At 41.7% G+C, this 25,942-nt stretch overlaps 1 protein-coding gene across 1 annotated transcript in view; it reads left to right on the top strand.

The window, feature by feature from the left end:
* The window catches only part of ASL (argininosuccinate lyase), a 193,822-nt gene that overhangs the window by 153,282 nt on the left and 14,598 nt on the right, over positions 1-25,942 (top strand). Inside the window, exons 14-16 of the mRNA XM_078679465.1 lie at positions 7,113-7,196; positions 7,289-7,369; positions 24,178-24,284. Of these exons, the coding sequence (XP_078535591.1) occupies positions 7,113-7,196; positions 7,289-7,369; positions 24,178-24,284 (272 nt within the window). The remainder of the gene's footprint in view (positions 1-7,112; positions 7,197-7,288; positions 7,370-24,177; positions 24,285-25,942) is intronic.

Genomic DNA, 25,942 nt, shown 5'->3' with positions numbered 1-25,942 from the left:
AAGGGGTATTTTTAGGGTTCAGGGTCAGTTTTGGGTTTTTGGGTAAAGGGGTATTTTTAGGGTTTAGGGTCAGTTTTGGGTTTTTGGGTAAAGGGGTATTTTTAGGGTTCAGGGTCAGTTTTTAGTTTTTGTGTAAAGGGGTATTTTTAGGGTTCAGGGTCAGTTTTTAGTTTTTGGGTAGAGGGGTATTTTTAGGGTTCAGGGTCAGTTTTTAGTTTTTGGGTAAAGGGGTATTTTTAGGGTTCAGGGTCAGTTTTTAGTTTTTGGGTAAAAGGGTATTTTTAGGGTTCAGGGTCAGTTTTTAGTTTTTGGGTAAAGGGGTATTTTTAGGGTTCAGGGTCAGTTTTTAGTTTTTGGGTAAAAGGGTATTTTTAGGGTTCAGGGTCAGTTTTGGGTTTTTGGGTAAAGGGGTATTTTTAGGGTTCAGGGTCAGTTTTGGGTTGTTGGGCAAAGGGGTATTTTTAGGGTTAAGGGTCAGTTTTGGGTTTTTGGGTAAAGGGGTATTTTTAGGGTTAAGGGTCAGTTTTGGGTTTTTGGGTAAAGGGGTATTTTTAGGGTTTAGGGTCAGTTTTGGGTTTTTGGGTAAAGGGGTATTTTTAGGGTTAAGGGTCAGTTTTGGGTTTTTGGGTAAAGGGGTATTTTTAGGGTTTAGGGTCAGTTTTGGGTTTTTGGGTAAAGGGGTAGTTTTAGGGTTTAGGGTCAGTTTTGGGTTTTTGGGAAAAGTGGTACAGGGTAAAAATTAAGTACAATTAAATTTAAATTACATTAAAATAAATTAAATAAATTAAATTAAATTAAAATAAATTAATTTAAAAAAATTAATTAAATTAAAATAAATTATATACATTTTTAATTAATTTACATTAAAAAAATATTATAAACTTACCAATACTTACGTTGTAATTGTATGCGTTGTTAAGGTATCTGCGTTGTAAATACATGCGTTGTAATGGTATTTCGTTGTAATGGATCCTGCGTTGTAAAAATTGCGTGGTAATGGTAGTCGTTGTAAAAGTATGCGTTGTAACGTCATACATCCACCAAATTCATTACTTCCATACTGTGAGAGCTGGCTTGGGGGTTCCTGGTGATTTCACACTAGCAGAAGCTTAGTGTGCTTGTGCGCACTCTTCTTTTGGTCATAGACGACTGCATTGCAGGGTGTAGTGATAGGAGACCGCTACTAAGTGGTGCTGCAGCTTCTCTGCTTTTCGATCGGAGCTGGCTTTCACCTTTTGTGATCCTCTCCCGTCTAGCTGCAGCCAGCACACCAGTGCGGATTTCTGACTGCTGTGCAGTCGTACCTCTTTGCGTGGCCGTATTGGTAGCCAGTGCTTGAGCACTCTTCAGAGAGGGTGAGTAGCAGCTATGGTGCTGAGCTGTAGAGGAGTGATGTGGAAGCAGTACTTCAAATCAAATCTAATATATCTTTATTCGGTCAATCACAACCATAAAAGAATATGCATGGTACAGTATTCATATCACAAAAAAATTAAAACCAGATATTTAACTAAAATGTTAAAACTAATCTATGAAAGATAAATCTTACTAATTAATACATAAAACAGTAGTACAGACTTTACACTGTTTCCCATATCTTAATAGCAGCCTGAATAAATGATACAATCGATGGTGCAATAATTGGTGAGGAAAGCATTGCCGGCGGCACTGTCTCAAATTTGCTGTAAGGAGATATGGTAGTAAGTATCTTTTTCTCTGGCCTGTATACAATCTACAAACTAAAGTGCAGTGTGATGTGCTTTGGGTCATAACATTGTTGCAGAGACATTTCTTTGGCTCTTTATACCTTCGGCCACCCAACAGGTCAGATACCAAATAATGGACAAGGTTTAGCCTAAAGCAAATCGTACAGTACCTTGATTGGGAGATCATCACATACTAAAAGTAACATTCAATTACAGATGAGGATGAAATAGCAAGTGACATAAACACTGGCTTATTGGACTCTGTCATGCATCACGACTACGCCATGTGATCCCCAAACAATCTTTTTATGATATCTATAAATGATTTATTTAATAGGTCTAGTCTTTTGGAAAATGCTCCCACCCCATGTTATTAAAGCAGTACTTTAAACAGCCGAGCCACAGAATTGCAGGTTACAGTTCTTCACAATGGCTCTTGTTAGGCCTGCCTCTGGTTTCACCCACAGTGCAGTCCATAAGAGTTGGTGCTACCAGCTACAGAGCATGACTGTGGCACTGCCAACAATCTCCTTAGGAAGGGGTTTATGTACTCTGAATTAAACAAGAGTTGAAACAACCCCAGGCCACTGCTCCATAGGACACCGCTGAGACACATTTGGACCTACATCATTTCACCATCTGGGGCAAGGTTTTTTACTCAAGATTGGCTGCCAATCTAAAAAACGTTTCAAGGGCTCTAAGGAACTGTTTGTTTCTAACTTTGAGTACTTTATCCCAATCTAAAAGTTTATCCAGTATGATCTCAAGTAATTACAAGTGGTAACTGAACTCAGCTTAGAACCCACAGTATAGGGGTACCTAAGTTTGGAGTTTGAGGCCCACATCTCATGATGTAGGATTTGGACAAACTGGTTGATAAACCAAAATTATTTATGAACAAATTAAGAGTCAAATAATTTCTGTAGCCAATTTGCAGTCCGAGCCAGCAGGACAGCGTCATCTGCATATAGCAGTATGGGAATTGTTCTTCTACTGACTTGAGGGAAGTTACCACCTTGCTGCAAAAGAAAGACTTCTAGCCGATGTATGTGGAGTGAAAACAGAAAGGCACCAAAACACACTCTTGGTGCACACCCCGGTTTATACAAAATGGATCAGTGAGTTCCACATTTTGACCATACCTGACACATGCCAATGCATTTACCTCAATAAATTGACCAGCGGCTCCTCTAGTCCCATCTCTGGCATCAATACCCACAACCTAGATCTGTCGACATTATAAAATGCAGAGCTGAGGTCTATAAATGGCAGGTAGATGGGAGACTTTTTTCGCATAGGCATTTTTACTTATCCAGCTGAGATTGAAGGCTTTCTGTACCATACCAACCTCATGTTTGCACCCATACTGAGCATCTAACAGTATTCCTCTCTCCTCCACCCAAGCCTCTTGTCTATCCATCAGAACTTTCTCCAAAATGTTTACCAAAGACTACAGGAGGGAAATTGGATAGTAATAGGTTGGATCGTTCAGGGCTCCATTCTTAAATATAGGTACTATAATCACCCTTGACTATGAGCTAGGCAAGCCATACATGATTGCCGTCCCAAATGAATTTGTAAGTAATGGGGTCTATAAAGGAATATTTCCCTTAACTATATCCATCGGTATTCCCATTAGGGCCTCTTTCTGTATTGCAGAGTTTCCAACTCAGAAATCTCAATGGGACTAATTTTAGGCATCTACATGTTCCCGATGGAGCTGCTCACCTCATAATTCAGCAAGCTTGAGGAGTAAATAGCCTTAAAATGGTTAATCCAGGTTTCATGTGGGTCAGTTTCTCTACCTAGGAAGTATGATCTTCTGCAAAAAAAGAGGGCATTTATCACCTTCCAAAAACTATCCTGATCTAAAGTTTAACTCGCTATCAGCAAAGCCTTCCAGGATTCCTCTTCCTTCCCCTTCTCCCTTTCCAGGCGAGAAGGATTATGGTGCAAGCCCTCATACTGTCCCGCCTGGACGATGGGAATGCACTCTGTCTGGGCGCCCCTCAGTCCACAATTCTGAAACTACAAGTCATCCAGATTTGTGCGTCCCGCCAACTTCTTCAGATTCCTCGGAGATAATCAGCAAAACCGGCATTGCGGAACCTTCATTGGCTCCCAATCCGGGCGAGGATACAGTTCAAGGCCATGTGCCTGGCTCACAGAGCCATTTGGAAATCAGGCCCAGCCAACATCCAGTCCCTGGCCACCCCATACCAACCCCCTAGGAATCTTCGGTCCAGCTCCGCTTTACTTGCTACCCCAAGGAAAGTACGAAGATCTAGATGGGGTAGTTGTTCTTTCTCCCTGAATGCATCAAATCTTTGGAACTCTCTCCCCCCTACCCATTGAGGGGAACAACACTTACTGGCCTTCTGTAAACATCTTAAAAATCATCTTTTCAGTACTACGCATTAACATAACGTGCTTATCTGTTTGTCCGGTCCATAAGCGCTAGGAAGCCTCAGGGTAGCTACGCGCTTTAGAAATTTAATTTCATTCATTCATTTATTCATTCATTCATTCATTCATATACTACTTTCTCATGAACGGGGTAGGTTTCATGCAAGACTGTGCTACGAATAGTGTAAGTGTCTCTCTTTTTGAGGTTGCTGAGAGACTATGATGTGCTGGTGTTCAAAAATGGTCACACCACTTATGTGAAATATCCTGATCTGTTAAGGGCGCAAAACATAGGGTGGGCCTAACTAACTCGTTTCGTATTCAAAAGAAGTGATACTTTTTGCAGGGCTAGAATCATCCTCAAGGCATCTCATTCAAGGGTCAAGGGTTTCTGTTACAAAATGTGGCCAAAATAATTGATTGATCAATATTCACCCATTTTCTTGTAGCCTCCTTGTTCTTCGAAAATTCTAAGCCTTCAATTTTAAGAGGGGATTTACACCACGTATGCTAGATTGTGTTTTAGCAATAGAGTATTAGGAGTACATCCAAAGTATTGTGGTGAAAGTGCATGCCATCATTAGTCCTCCCGTCAGTTCCATACCCAAAATCAATATACAACAACTGATACAGCGTTGAGTCCAAATTTGACCATAAAACCTTTTGATGTAAGTAAATGGACACAAAAACCACAAGCCACCTGTGGTATCTTGATTTGTTGCCATGCATCCTCTCCTTGGTAATCAGTTCCCTGCTGCTCAGCCAGTGTTAGTGTGATATCATAGAATGTTGATGAGTGCCTGGTGGGGAACAAGCAGTTGGTGTGAGTGGGCTGAGCACTGAGAATGCTGCTCCTAGTGGGGCTATGCAATTACCATCTTATCTACCTGTGACCTAGATTATTACTTTACAATAAATCATCCTCTTATTTTCTACATTATCAACTATGTGACTTCCTGCCTAGGTGTATCTATCTTCGTTGGGATTTTTCATCAGGGGCAAGCTACCTAGGGTACTGTGGCAGGAACTAATGCTGACCACAGTTTAAGGATGGGTCTCTGACACTTATGGCCTATCACTCCCAGATTCTACTGCATCACTAGTTGATTGTTAATATATATCTTCTAACTATGCTAGTGGTGCAAATGAGTTAAGTAGTCATATCTGATTTTTCGATGTCCACCCGTACCACCACAGACAGTCACTGATTTCCTCCCGAATTAGTCCTTTGGGCTATAAAAGTATCCAAGGGGGAATGCTTTGATTTTACTAACATATTCCTGCAGAGAGTATGCCCTATGAAGGAGGAACCTGCTTTCCGCAGGATCTCTGAAGTTTATTACCACCACACTGTCTTCATCCTCCATCTTCATGTTGTAGCCCAGCCCAGAGATCATTCTCCGCATAATGATGGTGTTATTTAGATGTTGATTTGGGCCCAGCCGTGAATTATTCCAATGGGTTACTTTCTCTCTGATTTGGGTCCAGCGAGCCTATGTTTTTCAACAAAACCACATATGGTATTGCGGCTGAACGTAGCTGAAACACTACCTGGTTTCCAAAATACGCCCCCTCTTTTTTCCCTGGCTTGAAATTGCTTTCTGCCTAGGGGTTTGTATCTTGCACCAAAAATTGCCTACACCTGAAGCAGATAGGGTATTTGAGGCTGTATTAGATTGAGTCCCACCAAATCCTGCCCCCCCCCCCCAACAGATAGTTTACTGTTGTTTTACTGGATTTATGGATCCCTTTCCATTTTTTTAGACATTTTGTTGACTGGAAAGTTCTCCCAAGTTAGATTGTTCCAAGAAATTCGTCATAGTTGAATCTAAGCTGCTCAGCCTGTTTAACATAGGGTCGCTCAAACCTTTGACATTTCATTCCAGACTATCCATCCTGTCCAATAATTGAGATTTGAGGGCGGCAAACTCTTGGCCCAGATTGAAATTATGAGGAGCAGGTTCTGTGTTAATAAACATATGGAATTTGAACAAAACTGGTGCTTTCGCAGCTTTATTTAGCAGTTGAGGTGGTTATGTGGGCTCTTTTTTCTTTTTCTTTGCTGGCAGAGTGGAGCTGACAGGGGTAGGATTTTATCTGGGCTGATAGTTAATGCATCAGAATATATATGCAGGAATTTACTATTGCTCCTTGACCAAATCCCTTTCAGAGTCCGTCTGCTGCCTAGACTCTTCAGTTACACTACTGGCTGCATCCACTAATCCCCCCAAAGAAAAGTGGACAATAATTGTTTTTTGTACAGAGGTTTGCATGGCCCCCAGTCTCTCTTCTTCTTCTGGATGTATTGCCCCCACAGTGCTCATCAGAAAATGTGTAATCGATGCAGTAACAGTCTTTCTCCCTCTGCCCTTATTTAGTTTCCTCTTACCCTTCATTAGGTGGTGATGCCTCAGGGTTAGATATATGGAACCTTAAAACAGCTTTTAAGGTCGCCCCCCTTGTAGAGCCAAGGGGGATGGCCCAGCCCCTAACAGGCCCATCTTGGTACAGGCTTTGCCCGGGCACTGCTGTGGAAAGAATCATTGGCTTATGAGGAGTCTAATGGCCTCTCCTCCACCATAGCCGTCTTTGGACCTTGTGGTCCTCACAGGTTGGCGTCACAGGCTGTAGGTAAGTGTCCTGTGCTGCGGAAGGAATCGCCGGCTTATAAGGACACTCCTGGCCCATCCTCCACCCACAGTGGCCTCTCGACCTTGTGATCCCAACAGACTAGTGCCACCAGTTGCAAGTAAGCCCCCTTGAGTACATGCCAACCCTGAATTGATCGCCAGCGTGGTGGCGTTCCTTGGGAGGTGCATGCAGTGAAGTGGGCACATTACCCATGATGAAGATGCAGGAAGTGCTAGTGTAGAACAGACCATGAGTGGTCTTACTTCCATTTATGTATCCATTCAGTCACAATGGCCTCTGGGTGAATGTATCTAGTGTCCCAGAGCACAATTCTGTATAAATTAATTTTTGTCTATTTGTTTCACACAGGAAGATAAAGAGGCCATGTTTGATGTTTTTGATACCATCTGCGCTGTGCTTCAGGTGGCAACTGGAGTAATTTCAACACTACTGGTTAGAGAAGAACAAAAATACATTTTGAATGTTCATGTGTGTATTACATTTAATGAGTAACAGATTTCTAACCAGTACCATTGTTTGTGTAGATAAACAAAGAGTCCATGGAGAAAGCTCTCAGTCCGGACATGCTGGCCACGGATATCGCCTATTACTTAGTTAGGAAAGGGGTGAGTATTTTTAAGTAATCAGATGAATTTTAATGTTAATTCTATGAAGATGCTTGGTAAAGCCTGGTGTTACACCTACTTAAAGAGTTATATCCTAATATCGACGGACAGACTGTGCCCGCTGAGAGGGACATGGAAGACACCAATGAGGAGGGGAGTACGCACTAGATGTGGCCATCTGCTGTACCCTTGTGTTATGCTGTTACCTCCATTTGTTGTAGTCCTACTTGACTTACGCCCCTCCCCACAATCTCCCCCTTGAATTCCTGCTTACTGTTCCTATCACCCAGATTCACCCATTGGCCTCCATGTGGCTATCCTACCTCTCCCTCTCTGATGATCTAGTTTCCTCTTTATTTACTAACTTGTGCGATGCCTGAGACATTTTGGTTACCTTTTTTCTTCGTTTTCATACATTGGCTACTTTCGATTCCCCTTTCCCTTGTCCCTAAATTCTAGTCTACATGACAATAAGGCTTGGAATGAACAGGTACACTCTTGTGGCCTCGCATATTCTGAGTTCTGGGTTGCATATTGGGTGCCACACTAAATAAGAAGAATGGGGAGGCATGACTGTACTAGACCACTGGACTATACCCCACTCCTGTTACAAGGCTGACTCTGCTGCTTGAGTTTATAGGACCATTGTTTGTATTCTTGTTGGGTCACCCAGATTGTGGTGATGCTAACATTCTGACATGTCATGACTCCAGGGTATTGTTTGTCATAAATGCCAATAAACATATGTTGAAAAGAAATAAGAAGAGTTCTCTCCTCATATGAAATGGGATTGCCAACTAGGATTTTGTGTCTAAATTAAAAGAATGCCCTCCCCCATCTCTGGGACCTCACAAGATCTATTTCATAATTTGTTGAATCCCGTAGTGTATAAAAACAGTTTAATAGACCTTTTTACTTGGGCCCTATGTCCACTATCATACTTCTTGCTGCTGTATTTTTAATCTGGATATCAACTACATCCTCAGTGATTCGGAGTGGTGGAGATTGTTGTGACCCTCAGATAACCTTTTCTGTGATTTTTTTGTAAAGTCTTGCTATTGGCACTTTAAGTATAGGTTCATAAAGGGAAGAATGTCGAATTGCATTATAATATGGTTGCAAAAACCAGTGTAGGGAACTGGTGTATCATTCAGCAGCCCTGGACAGTATGTAGGATAAAAACTACTGGAGAAAACCTCAACAAGATTTAAAAATGTTTTAAAAAGAGCAAGAGTCCTGAGAGCCTGGGTGAAGAGTCAAAATCCTGCCTTAAGCATCTAACTGACAGCTTTTGATCAAGCTGGAGAGGGCTGTCATAGAGAGAATATGATTATCCAAATGCCAGAGGTAAGAGATGAGTCTTTAATAAGCTTCAAAATTTGAAGTTAGTTTATTTTTTTTGTTTAAAAGATTTTTATTGAATTTTTACATGAAATAATACAAATCAAGACATATGCAAGGAGTAAGTGTAAAATATAAAATAGACATAGAGTAGTTCACCAAGTATAAGTAAGCAAATAACACAATAATATGATATGAATCTAACAGAGAAAGGATAAAGAAAGGGAAAAAGAAACAAAGAAGAGAGGAAAGAAGAAAAAAGAAGAAAGAGAAAGGAAGGAGAAAGGGAAGGGATGCTCAAAAAATCGCAAACGGAAGTAGTATAAAGAAAGGAAAGATAAGAAGAAAAAAAAAAGAAAAAGGAAGAAACTAGGAAATAGGAGTAGGAGTAGAGAGATACGTAATAAAAGGTCACAATAAAAGATCAGATTTAATTTTTTGAGAAAGGGAAGTAGAGGAAACAGTAGAAATCCTATGTTCATCGCAAACATAATTCCACCAAGTTACTAAGGATATTTTAGAGCTATCCTTCCAAGATGATAAGATAACTTTAAAAGCAAGAGCAATAAAAAGGTCAATTAACAGGGAAAAAGGGGATGCAACAGCAATATCGAAAGAAGAAGAGCCTAAAAAAACATTTTGTAATGATAATGGAAGATCACATTTAAAAATTGTCATGAAAATATTCCAAACAGATTTCCAAAACGAGAAAACATTAGAACATTCATTAAGTTGATGTATCAATGTACCCATAACAGTAGAGCAGGACCAACACATCGGAGATGAAGATGGGGAAAATCTAGAAATACAAACAGGAGTAATAATGGCTCTATTATAAATAAAATACAAGGATTGGGTTATACGAGCAGCAGCAGAAACTTTAAACAATTTAGACCACAATTTATCCCAAGTCGTAATAGGGAGAGAGAGGGATAAATCAATTTCCCAAGCAGTTTCAAAGTGGAATTTGGGTCTTTCAACAACATATGACAACAGCAACTTATATACAAGAGCGGCTTTAGGTCTATGCGTGGAAAATAAAGAAAATTAAGGAGAGTAAGGGGTAAGAGAGGGTGTATCATCTGGTATGACAAGAGTTGCTAAGTGAGATTGTAGAGCATTGGAAATAGTGGTATATTCAGCTAGGCAGGAATCAGGTAGTTGATTATGAACTTGTAAGGTATGAAAAGGAAGAACAGAATCGAGGTGTACCAATTGATGTACATAAAGGATACCCTTTTCTTTCCAGTATTTGAAATAGAAAGATTTACCCTTATATTTAAGAAATGTATTATACCATTAGGTGGAATATAGGAAGCATTGGAGCGGTGTGAATCCAGTAGAAAAGGTATTGTATAACAGGTTTCGGGAGTATTTTAAGATAGGGTTATTGGATATAAAAGTGCTGTTGGACATAAAAATGACATCCTGAAAGGAAATTTTTTTAAGGAGGGAGCGTTCAAAAATAATCCATGCGGGAGTAGGAGTGTCACCAAAGTCATAGGCTAATGCAAAGGATTGTTTGAGTAAAAAAGCAGAGTGATACAATTTAAAGTTTGGAAAGCGTACACCACCTTCTTCCTTAGGGCGTATGAGCTTGGTAAGAGCAATACGTGGATGTTTCTTGTTCTATAAGGATTTTGTACAAGTAGAGTTGATTTGGGAAAAATAGGAGAGGGGAATTTTAATAGGTAGCATATATAATGTGTATAAAACATGCGGTGCAATCATCATTTTGATGGTATCTAATCTGCCCCACCATGATAAAAATAAAGGTGACCAAGAAAGCAAAAGTGATTGAAGTTTGGAGAGTAATGCATGAAACGTGAGCTTAATTGTAGCAGATAAAGAAGAGGAAAACCAAATTCCAAGATATTTAATTTTGGAGGGACACCAAGCAAATTCAGTATTGTCAAACATGAACTGGTAGCAAATGGGATTTAGAGGCACAACTTCTGTTTTGGAAAGATTCAATTTATAACCAGAAATGCTGGAATATAATCATACTTTATCCAAAAAAGGAGGGGGGGGGTTGGACATATAAATTAATATGTCGCCTGCGTATGCAGAGATTTTAGTTTCTATGGAGTTATGCTGAAAGCCTTTAATCTGTGTGTTAACACGGATACGTTCTAAGAAAGGTTCAAGGCAAAGGATAAATAATAAAGGGGAGAGAGGACACCCCTGTCTAGTACCTCTGGACAAAGAGAAAAATTTGGAAAAGTGATTGTTAACAAAAATGCTAGCTCTGGGACATGAATACAATAATTTAATGAAAGAAATAAAGGAAGGTCCAAAAACGAACCATTGGAGAGTTGCAAATATAAATTGCCAATTGATACGGTCAAAGGCCTTCTCAGCATCCAAAGATAAGGCGGCAAGGGGAGATTTATATTTTTTGGCATAGGAGATAATATTAGCAAACATTCTTGCATTATCTGATGCGAATCTACCCTTAACAAACCCGACTAGATCAGTTGTAATTAATAGAGGAATTATAGTTTCAAGACGGGTTGCAAGAATTTTAGCGGAAATTTTGCAATCATAATTTATTAAAGATATGGGACGATAGTTCTTGCAGTAAGAGTGGCCTTTGTCAGGTTTAGGAATTATAATGATCAATGCATCCATAAAGGATCCAGATGCCTTGTCGGCAGCAATAAAAGAGTTAAAAAGTGCCAAGAGCTTTGGGACAAAAATGGGAGTAAAAGTGGTATAAAATTCAGCAGTAAGACCATCAGGTCCTGAGCCTTTGACTTTTTTAGTGATTTTATAGCGTTAATTATCTCTTGAGAAGAGATATCTTCCTCTAAAGCATCAAATTCATCGGGTAAGGAAGGTGGAGATGGGAGGCCGGAAAAAAAGTGTCTAAATTTTGATTTGAGGGAAGTGTGTCATCAGAGTAAAGAGATTGATAATAATTATGAAAAACATCAGCAATATCTTCATCCGATGAAACCAGTTTATTAGAAAATTCATTCATGATAGGACCAATTGTTTTACGTTCCGATTTAATCTTCAGATAATTAGCTAACATTCTACCTGCTTTATTTTGGCCTCCATGGTATTTAGATTTAATTTTAAGTATTATATTACATGCTTCAGTTGTTGCCAATTTATTGAGTTCAAATTTAGCTTTAATCAACTGATGAAGGGCAGAGGATGATCTAGATGTAAAATAAATATGTTCTAAGTCTTTGAGTTGGTGCAGTTGATCTTCATATTTCTTCCTGGTGACTTTCTTTTTGTTTGAGACATATGAAATGGTGAATGCACGAAAAGAGGCCTTGAAAGCATCCCAATTGTTAGGAACGAAGTATCAATAGGGTTATTAAAAGTAAAAAATTCATTAATAAAAGTGGTAGCCTCTTTAACAAAAACAGAGTCAGGTAATAAAAAATTGTTCAGTTTCCAACGACTAAATTGAGAAGAAGTAAAAGAAAGGTCTAATGTAGCATGAACTGGAGCATGGTCAGAAATAAAAATGGAACCAATAGCAGAAGCTTGAATAGACGGCAACATGGATTTACTAACCAAAATATAATCAATTCTAGATCTAGTGTGATGTACATTGGAGTAAAAAGTGTATTCAAGCAAATCAGGATTACACGTCTTCCAAACTTCATACATTGGTCGAGAGGCAATGGCAGATTGAAAGGCTTTGTGCGTTTTATCTCGGTTAAATTTACATTTTGACAGTCTATCAGAAAAAGGGTCTAACCACTGATTAAAGTCACCAGCAACAATAATATTGGGACAGTCGACTGAGGAAAGTAAAATTTTAACATCAGTCCAAAATTTAGGATCAGGTTTAACCGGGCCGTAAATATTTAATAAGGTTAAAGTTTTGTTCTGTACCACAATCTTTGCCATTACCCATCGCCCTTCTTCATCATTTTGAGTGGATAAAATTTGTACAGACAAGGATTTATGAAACAATATGGCAACACCCCCTTTTATGTTGGACGTAGAAGAGTGAACAACCTGACCAACCCATTATCTTTTTAACTTGAGAGATTCAGCTTCAGTACAATGCGTTTCTTGAAGGAGAACAATTTGAGAATTAAGTTTGGATAAGTGAAACAATACCTTTTGTCTTTTAATCGGATTCTTCGGATTTTATTAAAATATGTGAGGTTAGTCGTATGCCTGAGGACGTCGGGAAGGTTGTTCCACAGCTGAGCAGCTCTAATCGTCAAGGATTGTCCCCTAGTCGAGCTCTCTTAAATCTGGGAATAACCAGATATCTAAGGGAGGCAGATCGCAATTGACGAGGCGGATGGTAGAAAGCAAATCTGTCCCTTAGGTAGGAAGGACATGGGCCATGTAAGGCTTTGAAGGCCAGAACCAAGATCTTAAAGCGTACTCCAAGAGCAACTGGTAGCCAATGTAGCTGTGAGAGCTGCTTACGAACGCTAAGTCTCCTAGGGATGTTAAAGAGCAGCCTTACTGCCGCGTTCTGGACCACCTGTAATTTGCGAAGCAAAAAATCAGGCGCACCGATGTAAAGGGCGTTGGCGTAATCCAGAGGCGAGAGTATAAGTGCTCTGGCCACTGGTTCTTTTGCCTCTTGGGGAAGGAGAGGAAAAAACTTCCGGAGAGTGGTTAGGGTTCCAAAACAAGTACCCGCCAGTCGCGTGATTTGTTCCCGGAAGCATAAATCCGCTCCGAACCAAATCCCCAAGTTTCTTGCAACCCCACAGTCCCCAACGGAGCAAGGCAATCCACTAGGCCAGATGGATTCCTTAAAAGCCACCGGGAAGTGACCGTACAGAAGAATCTCTGACTTGTCCTCATTGCACTTGAGGCAGGCCCGGGCAAGCCAGGCGAACACTGAGGACAAGAACTGCCGGACTCCATCAGTACAAAGATTATTCTTGTCCCAAGTGAAGAGAAATTGGGTGTCGTCGGCATAGGCCATTATTTTCGCACCCAAGCTCTCAGCCAAGTAAACAAGGGGAGTCAAATAAACATTAAAAAGCAGGGGACTCAGTGTCGACCCTTGTGGGACTCCTGTATCAACCATGCTGTTCGATGAGTGGTAGGGGGGCAGCCATACTTGTTGAAACCTATCTGTGAGAAAAGATTTAACCCAGCTGAGAACCGCACCCGTGATGCCGATATCCTCCAGCCTAGAGAGAAGCTGGACATGGGGGACCGTGTCAAACGCGGCAGAGAGGTCCAATAAAATTAGAGCCGCTCTGCCGACCCCGTCAGACAATCTCTAATGGCCTCGGTGACCTCCACGAGCGCGGTCTCAGTGCTAAAGGAGGTACGGAACCCAGACTGGGTAGGATGTAGAGCCCCTGATGATTCCACAAACTTCTCCAGCTGCCGAAAGGCAGCCTTTTCACAGACCTTGGCTAAAGCTGGAAGCAAGGAAATAGGTCTATAGTTAGAAATGATCAGGGGGTCCGCTGAAAGTTTTTTGATCAGTGGGAGAAGTTTTGCTTGTTTCCACTGAGAGGGTACCACACCTGTTTGCAAAGACTCATTAACCAAGTCAGTAACTACAGGAGCAATAACCTCAGCCACACCACTCAAAACTCTGGCAGGGCAGGGGTCAACTGGAGACCCGGACTTCAGAGCTTTTAGGATGGCCAAAACGTCCTTCTCTTCAGCTTTTTTAAAAGAGCACAGCATGTCTGTTGCCTCTGTACAGTTAAAGGAGACCATCGGTTGGGGAGAGTCATCTTGGTCTCCGGCCCCCAGAGCAGATAGGGAAGAGCCGGAGTCAGAAGGAGTAAGACTCTCTTGAATTTTTTTTATTTTTTCTATAAAGTAGTTGGACAATTTCTCACACCAGCCCTCAGATATAGGGGCTGACAAAGTTTCTGCTACTGGAGACATACAACTTTTGACAATAGAGAAAATTTCTCTGCTGTTGTTTTTGGCCCTACGAATCCTGTGTGTAAAGTGGTCTCCCTTTGCCTTCTTAATTGCAGCATAGTAATCTTTTTGCACTGCTCGGAGTTCCGCCTTAGCCACTGGACAGTACTCATGCCTCCAAATCTTTTCCCGCTCCTTGCAGCCAATTTTTAAGTTTTTAAGGTGTTCCGTATACCAAGGAGAGGAAGGGGAGGCTCTTGGCCGCTTTGTGCCTTTGAGCTGTAGTGGCAGGCTAACCGAGGCGCTAATCCATGTCGAGAAATTTTCAACGGCTTCTTCTAGATTATCAGACTTGGCCGGAAAAGAATGGGTTAGGGCTACTGCTAAGGCTGGAATACTAATTTTTTGGGGAAAGGGGACCTGATGCTCTTTAGCTAAGGCACCGGCACTGTCCGTCTCCCAGGAGAAGCCCACCAAAAAATGGTCCGACCACGTAACTGGGCGAGAGACATCAGACTTGATATTGAAATTGGCATAAACAAGATCAAGGCAGTGCCCTCCAATATGAGTAGTGTCCAGGCCCTGTTTCCTAAGCTGAGCCAGGTCGCAAAGCTCGCTCAGATCCCTAACCCCCTGGGCTGTAGGAACATCCATATGAATATTAAGATCTCCCAGGAGCAGGAACTTGGGGAACCTCAATGCTCCCTGGGCGACTACCTCCTCCAGAGATTTAATGAAGGAGCCCAGAGGACCTGGGGGACGGTAGATCAACAACCCGCCCAAGGTGAACTGCGGAGAGAGAGCAATCGAAAATTCCAGCGCTTCCCCGTCCTCAATGACACCTGAGCATTGCTTCATCAGGGACCATTTATCCCTATAAATTATAGCTAGTCCTCCCCCTTTGCCCGAACTACGATCTAACCTTGCTATCTTAAAGCCCCTGGGTATGGCTAGCTCAATCGTTGGAGCACAGAAGGTGTGTAGCCATGTCTCTGTGACAAACAAGAGGTCAAGCGAGTTATCTATTATCAACTCTCGAATTTCCTCCGTGTGCTTAACTAAAGAACGCGCATTAATAAGAGCAGCGCAAATTCTGGAACCTGAATCTCCGTTAACCGGCGAGGTGGGAGTGGGGCAGATGTACTAAATTGGAACTGACAATTCGGGCATACCCTATCTGTGGAGTATGAAACCTCCCATGGCGTACAGCTGCCGCACGGATATTTATTAAGAGAGTAAAGTAGCTCTCGACTGTATGCAATAGAAAGGTCTAAATGGTGAAACCATATACGTGCAGCGTTTCTGGCCCTGGGCGCGGACGGGCGCAGACGGGCTTACCTTAGGCGCACCTTCGGCGCGCCATCGTCGCGCCCGCTGCGCTCCCGGAAACACATATGCTTTTTATGCCCTGCCTCCCGAAAAGCGCTAGACCGCTAACTCCGGCTAGGCTTAGGAACAACACAGCCCAAGATGGCGCCTCGCCCTCCACTCAAACAGCACAGTCAGCTGCGGTGGAACGGGGCGAGGGAGGCCGCAGAAGGAGCGTGAATGTGCAAGAAATGCATTTAAAAATACCAGTATTAAAAATCAGTGCTCAAACATGGTAAGTGACAATTTTTTAAAAGGTGTTTGGCGCCAGCATCTAAATCATGCCTGCGCTCACTGAGTAGCCTGCCAAGCGTTTAAATGTAAATAGCGAGCTTGTAGATGAAGAGTCAGCTCACACTAACACAGGGTCCCCCCAGCGAATCTCAGGCGCTGCCACCGACCTAGAAATTCACCGTGAGCCCTACTCTACTTGTCTTTTTATGCCCTGCCTCCCGAAAAGCGCTAGACCGCTAACTCCGGCCAGGCTTAGGAACAACACAGCCCAAGATGGCGCCTCGCCCTCCACTCAAACAGCACAGTCAGCTGCGGTAGAACGGGGCGAGGAAGGCCGCAGAAGGAGCGAGAATGTGCAAGAAATGCAGTTAAAAATACCAGTATTAAAAAATAGGGCTCAAACATGGTAAGTGACAATTTTTAAAAAGGTGTTTGGCGCCAGCATCTAAATCATGCCTGCGCTCACTGAGTAGCCTGCCAAGCATTTAAATGTAAATAGCGAGCTCGTAGATGAAGGGTCAGCTCACACTAACACAGGGTCCCCCCAGCGAATCTCAGGCACTGCCACCGACCTAGAAATTCACCAGGTCTGTAAAGAAAGGAGACAACTGAGCAACGGGAGCATAGTGACGCCAAAGGGACACGGACCTCAGCAATTAGTAGAAAGGTAAAAAGAAAAAAAAAGAACCTCATAGAGTGAGAGGAAAACAACATAGTAGAAGGTCATGGAACAGATGTACAATGAAGGAACGAAGAGATAGTCCTAGAAAAAGAAAAAAAAGTCAATTATTAGTATCCCTTCGAGAGGGTGAAATAGTTTGCAGATTTAGACCAAGTTTCTTCGGGTCATCAAAGGCGCGGGTGCGACCATTATAGGTAATCTTGCAGAGACAAGGATGGAAGATTCCATACTGGAATTGAAGCTGTCTCATTTGAGGACGGAGAGCCAAGAATTCTTTACGACGTGCATTAGTGGCGTTTGAGACATCTTGGGAAATAAAGAGATTATGCCCAGACCAAATAAGACGATGTTTAAGCTTGGCAGCCTTCAGCACACGCATCAACTCTGTAAATTCGAGAAAGAGCATAATAATGCCTCGTGTTTTAGTAGCATTTGGGTTGAGGCGACCTAAGCGATGAGCTCTTTGTATGTTCAGAGGATTCGGTGTAGATTGAAGCTCTAATAGATCAGGCAAGAATTTCTGTAAAAATGAGACCATATCTGATCCTTTGATATTTTCTGGAAGACCATAAAGGCGTAGGTTGTTTCTACAATTACGATTTTCAAGGTCCTCAGTGTGAAGTTTGAGTATGAATTTCTTGTTCCAATAAAGGAATTTTTGAAGAGATATCCTGTAGATCACTGACACGTTGTTCCAAGTCCAAAACTTTACCTTCCATAACGACCTCAATTTGACTTAGTTTTTCATTGGTCGCAGACATAAAAGGTTGGAGGCCACGGACTTCATCCAAAATAGAGACTAGGACTGGATTTTGGGACGAAAGAATAGGAGACGGTGGATCATTTTTAAGTCTCTTCTGTTTTGTCCCAGAAACAGATGCTTTCGCAGTATGAGTATCATGCGCCATGTTGAAAAATGCACACAAAAAAAAGAGCGTACTGTAGTAAGGAGGGGATGCCAAAATAGAGGAAAGTCCTCCACGAGTCAACAGAAAGGAGCAGTGCACTACAGAGAAGAAGAGTAGAAAAAAAAGAAAAATTAAAATAAAATAAAAATTAGAAATATATATATATAATAGGTCTGAGATATCACAGAAACTCGCATGAGTATTAGGTGACACAACCCATTTGAATGACCATAGCGAGGCATATATATGATCAATAATCCAACGATAAAACAAGGCTAGCGTGCAGAGGAAAAAAATATATATATATTTTGTGGTATGACGCTGATATTAGGTGGAGGAAACAGCGAATATCTTTTGCAGTGAGGTGATCTAGAAGTCTCCACAAAAAAGGTAAAAATCAGCAAGTTTCACCAAACCACGCAAAGCTCCTGCATCAAACAAAGGGCCATTTATAAAGGATGTGGTACTTCAGAAGTGTAGCAAGTCAAGAACAGTTCAAGCTGAGTAGCATAGTAAAGAAAAGGCTCCGGTGTGATACCCTAAAATGGCGGCCGCTCACTTCAGAAGATCAAGCACACATCGTAGTTGGTCAAATAGAATATTGGATACTGCGACTTAAGCCATTATATGATAAAGAAAAGAGCTTTGTGGGGCAACGCAGCAATTATAAATAAAGAGAACATACCGGGATATTGCTGAAGAGATTGAAGTGAACGCGGGCTCAGCGGCACAAAATGGCGCCCGCCCGCGACCCGTACAAAGCAAGAAACACCGCAGTCCAAAGTAGTAGAAAAACAGCTTAGAGGCTGCAATCGAACCAATCCTTAAACGCCACACATCTTGAGATGTGGTTTCCGACATTTTGCAGGTTCCACAGCCAATACTGGAGGCTCAAAAAGTTAAATAAAGCTCCGTGTCAGTACCGAGCTCACGCCGGGTCCGCCATCTCCCGTCGAGGCGTAAGCCACGCCCCCCTTAAAGTTAGTTTCTAGTCCCACGTAAATATGTGGAGTATTCCGGAGGGAGGGAAGCATAACGTGGAGAAACCGACTGTCAAACCTCCTATATGTGATCAGTAATGTCAATAGTAGTCATCATTTGCAGATATGAGACTTCTGGTTGGTTGGTAAGGGATAAACAGTTTTGCAGTGTTGTTCTGTAATCGGCCATGGAGACCATTGTCTATGAGGCAGGCTGTTTTAAAGGACACTTTTCCTTCACTCTCATACAGTGGAACGATTTTAGGGTTGGGGCGATGTAGTTGTGTCATTTCAGACCAGTCAATTTCGAGAGAGGTATTCACAGAAAACCAGTATATTGGGGTTGCAGTAATCCTGACATGACCACAGTGAGGATTAGGGCAATTTTGAGAAAGAAGTGGAGCAGCGGCATAACCCTTTTGATCAGGCTAAGATAGTGGAAAGCTTACATGGAGGCTATATCTGAGGGGTAGATGATGCGTCACCCAATTTGTTTACTTTATTTACAGGTTTGGAAGTAGTTTATGTAGCCGTCGAACAGGACTGCTACACATTAGAGGATTTCATTATTTTTACCTTTCAAGCAGAGCCTAATATTCTGCATTCATAGATGAACCTGGCAAATGCAAAAAGATATGTTAGGATTGTTGGCAGGTTTGGGGTATAACTGTGCTTTACATAACAAGAGAGACCTGCAATGGTCGGTAGTCAGCATCTGTTTGGTACCCATGTTGAGATGATATTCTGGAAGAGATACAAAAGAACACAGAGATTGCAAAGTCAATGGTGTCCTGCAAACACCACCTGCAAGTTGAACTTTTGTAAATAACTGCCCAGGGGTGAAGCCAAAGCTCTGCCTCAGCTGCCCTCAATACCCTCCTTTGGCTCCCTGTACACAAGAGAATTTTTTTTAAAATATTCTTTCTGACCTTCAGAGCATATAGATTAATAGGTCCCAAATACCAAGCTTCCAGATTAACTCCCCGTATCCTCTCCCGCGCCCTGAGATCCTCCTCCGCTAATCTTCCTAAACCTCCCACAATTAGATGTAAGACCAAAGGTGGGAAATCCTTTGCTGTTTTATGAACAAAGGCTTGGAATCAACTCCCTAAACAAATGAGATATATCGACTCTGAGCACCTGTTTAAGACATATCTTAAAACTTGGACATTCTCATCCACTGATGCAATGTGCCAAACACTCATCCGATAATATCATCATCCTCTCTTCCCCCCTGGTGTCGCGAGACACTGCTCTCACCCGCATAGCGCCAAGAAGCTTCTAAGGGAGTGAAAGTTGCACTCTACAAATATTCAATTCAGTTCAAAGCAGTGGTAGAATATCAGCTGCAGGTAGAAGGAAAGCGAAACTAGGGTCTTCATAACCATGTCCAAATAGGATGGAGCTGGTTCTAAAGCAGCAAAACTGAGAAGAATCGTGGTCCTTCCTCCACATCATTTACATAAGGAGAGCTCACATACACCAAAACACAACAGAGGAACAGAGTCAAGAACAGAACCGAAACATGCAATGGATTTGGTTAAATCAGAGTAATGAAGGCATAAATAGTGTCTCTGCGGGTTTATATATCTTGCAGCGTGGTATTTGAATGGCAAAATCCTATTTTGATATTTTTGAAAAAAATATTTTGCATTGTCTTGGACTTTCCATTTAAAGTCTTCTAAATAAAAAGATATGATTGTTAGGCTAGTGTTGAATCAACTGTCAAATTACTCTCAAAACAGAAAATCTCTATAGATATTGACATTGGTATATGTAAGAAATCGGGACCATCCCACCTATCTAGGCTTTCTTTAATATTTGCCACCTGGATCTTTAAGTGGAAGCTGGTAGCTACGTATTTGGCAGACTTTATTCTATACATACCTATAGACCTTGCCCCCAAATGCATGGCTTAGAAATATCTTTATTGTCGACACTTTTATTGTCTTCTCATTGGAACTAATATTTGAAATGACCAAGGACTTAACTTATAGATTTCAAGTTAAGGTGGGGCTCTCGAGGACTTGGCATCAGGGCCTTCCCTTGCCTTCAAGTTTGGCCTAGTGATTTAGGGCCGATTTAGTTCTTGGCAGACAAGTTACTCTGTCTTAATGGTGATGGATATCCCGTCTGCCGAAATATAAATCCCATAGGATATAATGGGATTCATATTTCTGCAGAGGGCATATATCCATCACCGTTGTAACGGAGTAACCCGTCTGCCAAGATCTGAATCAGGGCCTTAATGTTTTTTTTCTTTTTGTTACACCAGAGGATTTTTCTTGCACTTTGTTTTGTTTGCAAATAGTCCTTTTTAAGATAGCTCTTAATTCTGCTAAAGAGTGATATTTCAACTCAAGAAGTCACTTTTGGGTTCAGAGTATGTGCATGCATTCAGCCACTTTAGCGTAATATTTTTGTTAGGCTAAAGGGTTATTAAATATTTGTATTTTTAAGAATACCAAGACAAGCCTATTTTTAGATACATAACTTATGTTGTTGAGTTTCAGCCCTGAAGGTTGTTTATATCTGTGAAATGGTGTACAATATTTATGTTGTTTAATAATACTACTATCTAGATTGAAAAAGTGACAGGGCTATCTTCATAAACCATTAACTGGGCCATAGGCTCTTGTAGTGGCACCTTTCCCGTTCCCTTGGTCACTTCTATCTGTGGTAAACTCCAGGTACCCGCCGCCCCACCTTCGTAGGTAACGTTGATGAGAAATGATTCTTTATGTTCTACCAGGAAAGCACGAGTCAAGTCTCGCTTGGGGAACCCAAGCTGCTGCCTGCATCATTCTAGAGGCATCTTGGACCTCGCCATCACTCATGAACATCTGATTCGCAGCAAAAAGAGAAACACCTGCTGATGATTCAATAGCCTCCTGGCAAATGGGTCATGAACAAACAAAAAATATAAATTAAAAAAGCAAAGCAGTAACGCACAAGTTGGGCGTTCACCTGCAGAGAAAGGGCAACATTTCTCCTGGGATCGTGACCTTTACAAAGACTGTTCATGCCACCAACCCTAGTTCTAATAGCCTCCTAAGAAGGAGGTGCAACTCCCTTGTGGCTGTAGAGCAATGAACCCACCCTATTGGTTTCACTTTAACCCCTCCCCTGCTGGTGACGGAACCACTCCGTCATCAGCTGCAGTTGCGCTTTGCTGATGACGAAGCGGTTCCGTTACGGCCCGCTCGGCACGCCTGTGCGGCGCGGATTCCGCGCCTGCGCTGAGCTTTCCATTGAGCGGGCAGGGCCATGACGGAACCGCTCCGTCATGAGCACAGCGCAACCGCGGCTGGTGACGGAGCGGTTCCATCACCAGCATGCGCCCGCCGCGCGGCCGCCCCGCCCCCTTAGCACTGCGGCGGTATAGCCGCCGCAGTGAAGGGGTTAAAAAGACAGAGGAAGGAGAGGTCTGGGACTCTAGTCTGATGTAAGATAGGGAACTGTATGGGTATGGAATAGACAGGTCACCTAACAAGGATGACTGTATATTGTGTTGCTCACTCACTGTTCCACATCTAGAATAAAACAACATAGACATATATAATGTAGTCTTTCAACACTTTCTACAAGTTCACTGCTCTGCCAAAATGGTGATCATAGAAAGTGTCTAGAATAAAAAATGTTTTACTGTTTTGTTTTATATGCTCTGCAATGTTTCTCCGTTAGCAGACATAGGACAATTTACTGGTAGTATTAGTTATCCATGCTATTCACATAAAGTTACTGGTCTAAACAATAATTTCTCAAATGTCCTGCAATATATGCACTCAGTAATTGAGGCATGAAATTGCCTATGAAAAATAACACCAAGCCCGATATGTGCTCTGTTAACGTTAAAATAAACCTGAATGCACTGAACAGATGTCACATGGTGGCCCCTTGTTGTCAAACTACTTCGTTATGTTCCTTCTTCAAAGAGGATGCTGCAGGAAAAATTACCAATGCCCTTTGCTTGTAAGGATATCAGGTCGAAGGAGCATGGGGGTTACTTATGGTTGCAGTGCCAAAATAGATCCGTTGATTGTCGGATCTTGTAGGACTGCAAATGTAGGAAAATCTCACCATAATTCGTCCCGCCAAGAAGAAAACCCATCTTTACTCTTCAGAAGGCACCCGGAGCCACTCTGGTAAGGCATGAAGGTGCCGCATCAGCAATTAAAGCCATGTCAGTTAGTCAATTAAAGTGACCAGACCGCACACAAGCACACTGAGTTACTGATTTCCAGTGAAATAGAAAAGCATTTGTAATAGTGCAGACAGAGAGTATGCATATACTTTAAGCTTCCTATTGCCATTGAACTAAAAGTGCAGAAAACTACATAATGATGTTGAATGAAGGTTCACTACCGTGCCTTCCTGGAGACACATACTTGGAGTGCCTTAATATAGGCCAAGGCAGCATGACATTTCCATCTGTGCACCCAGGATCTGGAATAGCATCCCCACATCCATCAGGACCATCCCAAAACTGGTCACCTTTAGGAGGGCTGTAGAGGCACCTCTTTAAAGAACACTTCGTCACCATACTTTAACAATCCACAAACCAGCTACCTCTCCTATTACTCATTGACGTTATGTTTGTCTTTGACTCAGTAGAGCTCTCCGCAGCATTTGGCTTGGTTCCTGCTAAAGAAATACTGTGAAATATGAAGTGGAGATGGTCTCATAAGGCACTAGAATGCCAAAAAAATAAGGTCGAGGACATTGCTGTTCCCTCTCCTGATGGAACTAGGATTATGAAACATCAATTACCAGAAACTGCTATTATGTAAACTTACTAGATTCAAGCCAACTTCTGATTGATCAAAAAACGGAATATCCACCCTGGCCAGGATCATCCCAGCTCAATGTTCGATTCTCGCAAAGCTTGTACAAGGTGTTTCCCAAAAGGCTGATCATACACCTCCGAAAACACAGAATTGGACCACTATGGTAGTGGCTAAAATGTCTAAATGTAGTCATGTACCATCCACTCTGTGCCGATTGTATCGACTCGTAGACCATGAACAGGGTTGTTTGAAAATCATTGCACTTGTGAATAGGTATGTTTGGGGTGGAGCTCCTGTTCCTCTCAAAATATGATATGTTTTTAGGAAAGTGCTTTACTCATCTTACTTGATCTTACAGTTGGTTCCACAATCCCATAGGGCAATCTGTAGAGCAGAACTTTAGCTGCACAAGGTGCAGTGATTTCCCCTGGGAATTATGACAGCAACAAAATCTGCTTCGGTTGCATGAACGACTGAAAGCCCAGCTTTGTTTACATTCTTCATATAGGGAAGCTTGTATAAGTTACTCAAATCTAAAATAATTTTTTTGTTAGAAAATGTTTCTTGCCTTAACTCCAATATAGTTAGGTAAGACTGAATTGCTGTTCTTTCAGTCCATCTTTTAATTTAAGCATTAGTCCTGAGTACTAGTAAAGCAATATGTACTTTTTCATTGCAGATGCCATTCCGACAAGCTCATGGAGTCTCTGGGAAGGCAGTCCACTTGGCTGAAACGAAGGGTATTTCTGTCAAGTTGCTCTCTTTGGAAGACCTCAGGGGCATCAGGTTTGTGTTCCCAGATCTTCTTGGAGGGTAACTGTGTGAATAAGCACTGTTGGATGTAACCTGTAGGAATGGTGGAAGTAAGCTGGTATAATACATGAATGTATTAGAACCCCATACCACTAATGCGCCCCTGGTTGTGAATGAAGATAGCACTGATCTAGTAAACAAGAGGAGAATGCTGTTTCACCATACGTTACTAGGAGCCAGATATACAAAGCATATTTGCGGTTACAAGCAGCTCGCAAAAATCCTTTTTAAACCTCAAATTGTGATTTGATAACAAGTTACTGAATCACAATTTGGGTTTGAGACGTAATACATATTCAGTATATGAAAGGGGTGTGTTTAAGGAGCCCTTTCTAAATTCCTAATTGAAGTGGTATGTATTGATGTTTTGCGACTGAATTCCAGTAGCAAAACATGAATCTTTTATCACCTCTTCAAAGGAAGTGGTAAACCATTCACAATTGTTAAGGGGTCCCCTTCCCCATTGTAAATGTTGGAGAACATTTTTTTAAGTGTACCATTGCCTACTTGGTAGTTTTCTGACCCCAGCAGGCCACCGTCACTGTGATGGCTTAGGTTCCTAATGGATCACAATATGCATCCTACCTCATTAATATTGGTGAGGTAAGTCGATTTGTGGCCCACTGGGACACGGTAATTTGCAAATCAACCAATTAGTATATAGGTTGGTCCTCAAATTACCACACTGGTTTAAAAAATACTGGTCGCAAACCAGTATTTTGCGACCAGTGCTTTATTCATCTGCCCCTAGTGCTTATAATTTGTGAAATACACAATATGATATGACGCTGAACTAGTTGAACAAGTGCAGAAGATGTATAATAATAATAATAAGATACGTATGACTCCGTGCGTAACTAAAAATATGCTACTATATCAATGTAACTGCACAGACAAAAGCAGTTATAACTCACAAGTTAATTCAGAAAAAGGTTATAATAGTGACAAATAAAGAGCGACAGCTGAAAGCATGGACCATTTACATAAGAATCAACCCAATTTAAACATTTATATCATTCAGTTGTGACACCTCCATCCCCCTTCTCCCCTCTTATTTATTTATTTATTGAAGTTTTGTATAGCGCTGGCTGGACCCTGGGGTAAGAGCGCTTCACAGCATGTACAGTTATGAGCAAAAAAATGTTGGGCAAAGACGAGAACAAAGAAAAGAAAAAGAAAACAAATAATCCCCAATTTACCAAGTCCAGGGCCATATGGACAAAGTTACAGTACAAATGTTCAGTCTGAGGGGTTTCAAGAAGAGGAGTTAGTTGTCCAGCCCCTAGCATCAGTGTTTGAAGCATTGCGGACCAGGTGACCAAATCAGCTGGTCGTTTATCATCTGGCAGGACCATTTCCTTCCTAATTTCCTCTGCAATTGCCCATTCGAAGAGATCTATCTCCCAGGAGCCCTTCGGCATGCTCCATTTCTTAAGCCACTGAATGGCAATGCTATGTTTTGCCAGCACCAGGTACAGCAAAGTAAATTTATATTTGATTCTTGATCTCTTAGGCCTCGCAACAACATTAAGAACACAGTACTTCCATGACATTTCAATAGTAAAGTTTACAGTATCACATAAGTCACTGATCACTTTTTGCCAATACGCTTGCAGCATTCACAGGCCCAT

Source organism: Lissotriton helveticus, chromosome 3_1 (genome assembly GCF_964261635.1).
Source record: "Lissotriton helveticus chromosome 3_1, aLisHel1.1, whole genome shotgun sequence".
Classification (NCBI taxonomy): domain Eukaryota; kingdom Metazoa; phylum Chordata; class Amphibia; order Caudata; family Salamandridae; genus Lissotriton; species Lissotriton helveticus.
The sequence above is the reverse complement of the archived record's forward strand: the minus strand, read 5'-3'. Positions and strand labels throughout refer to the sequence as shown.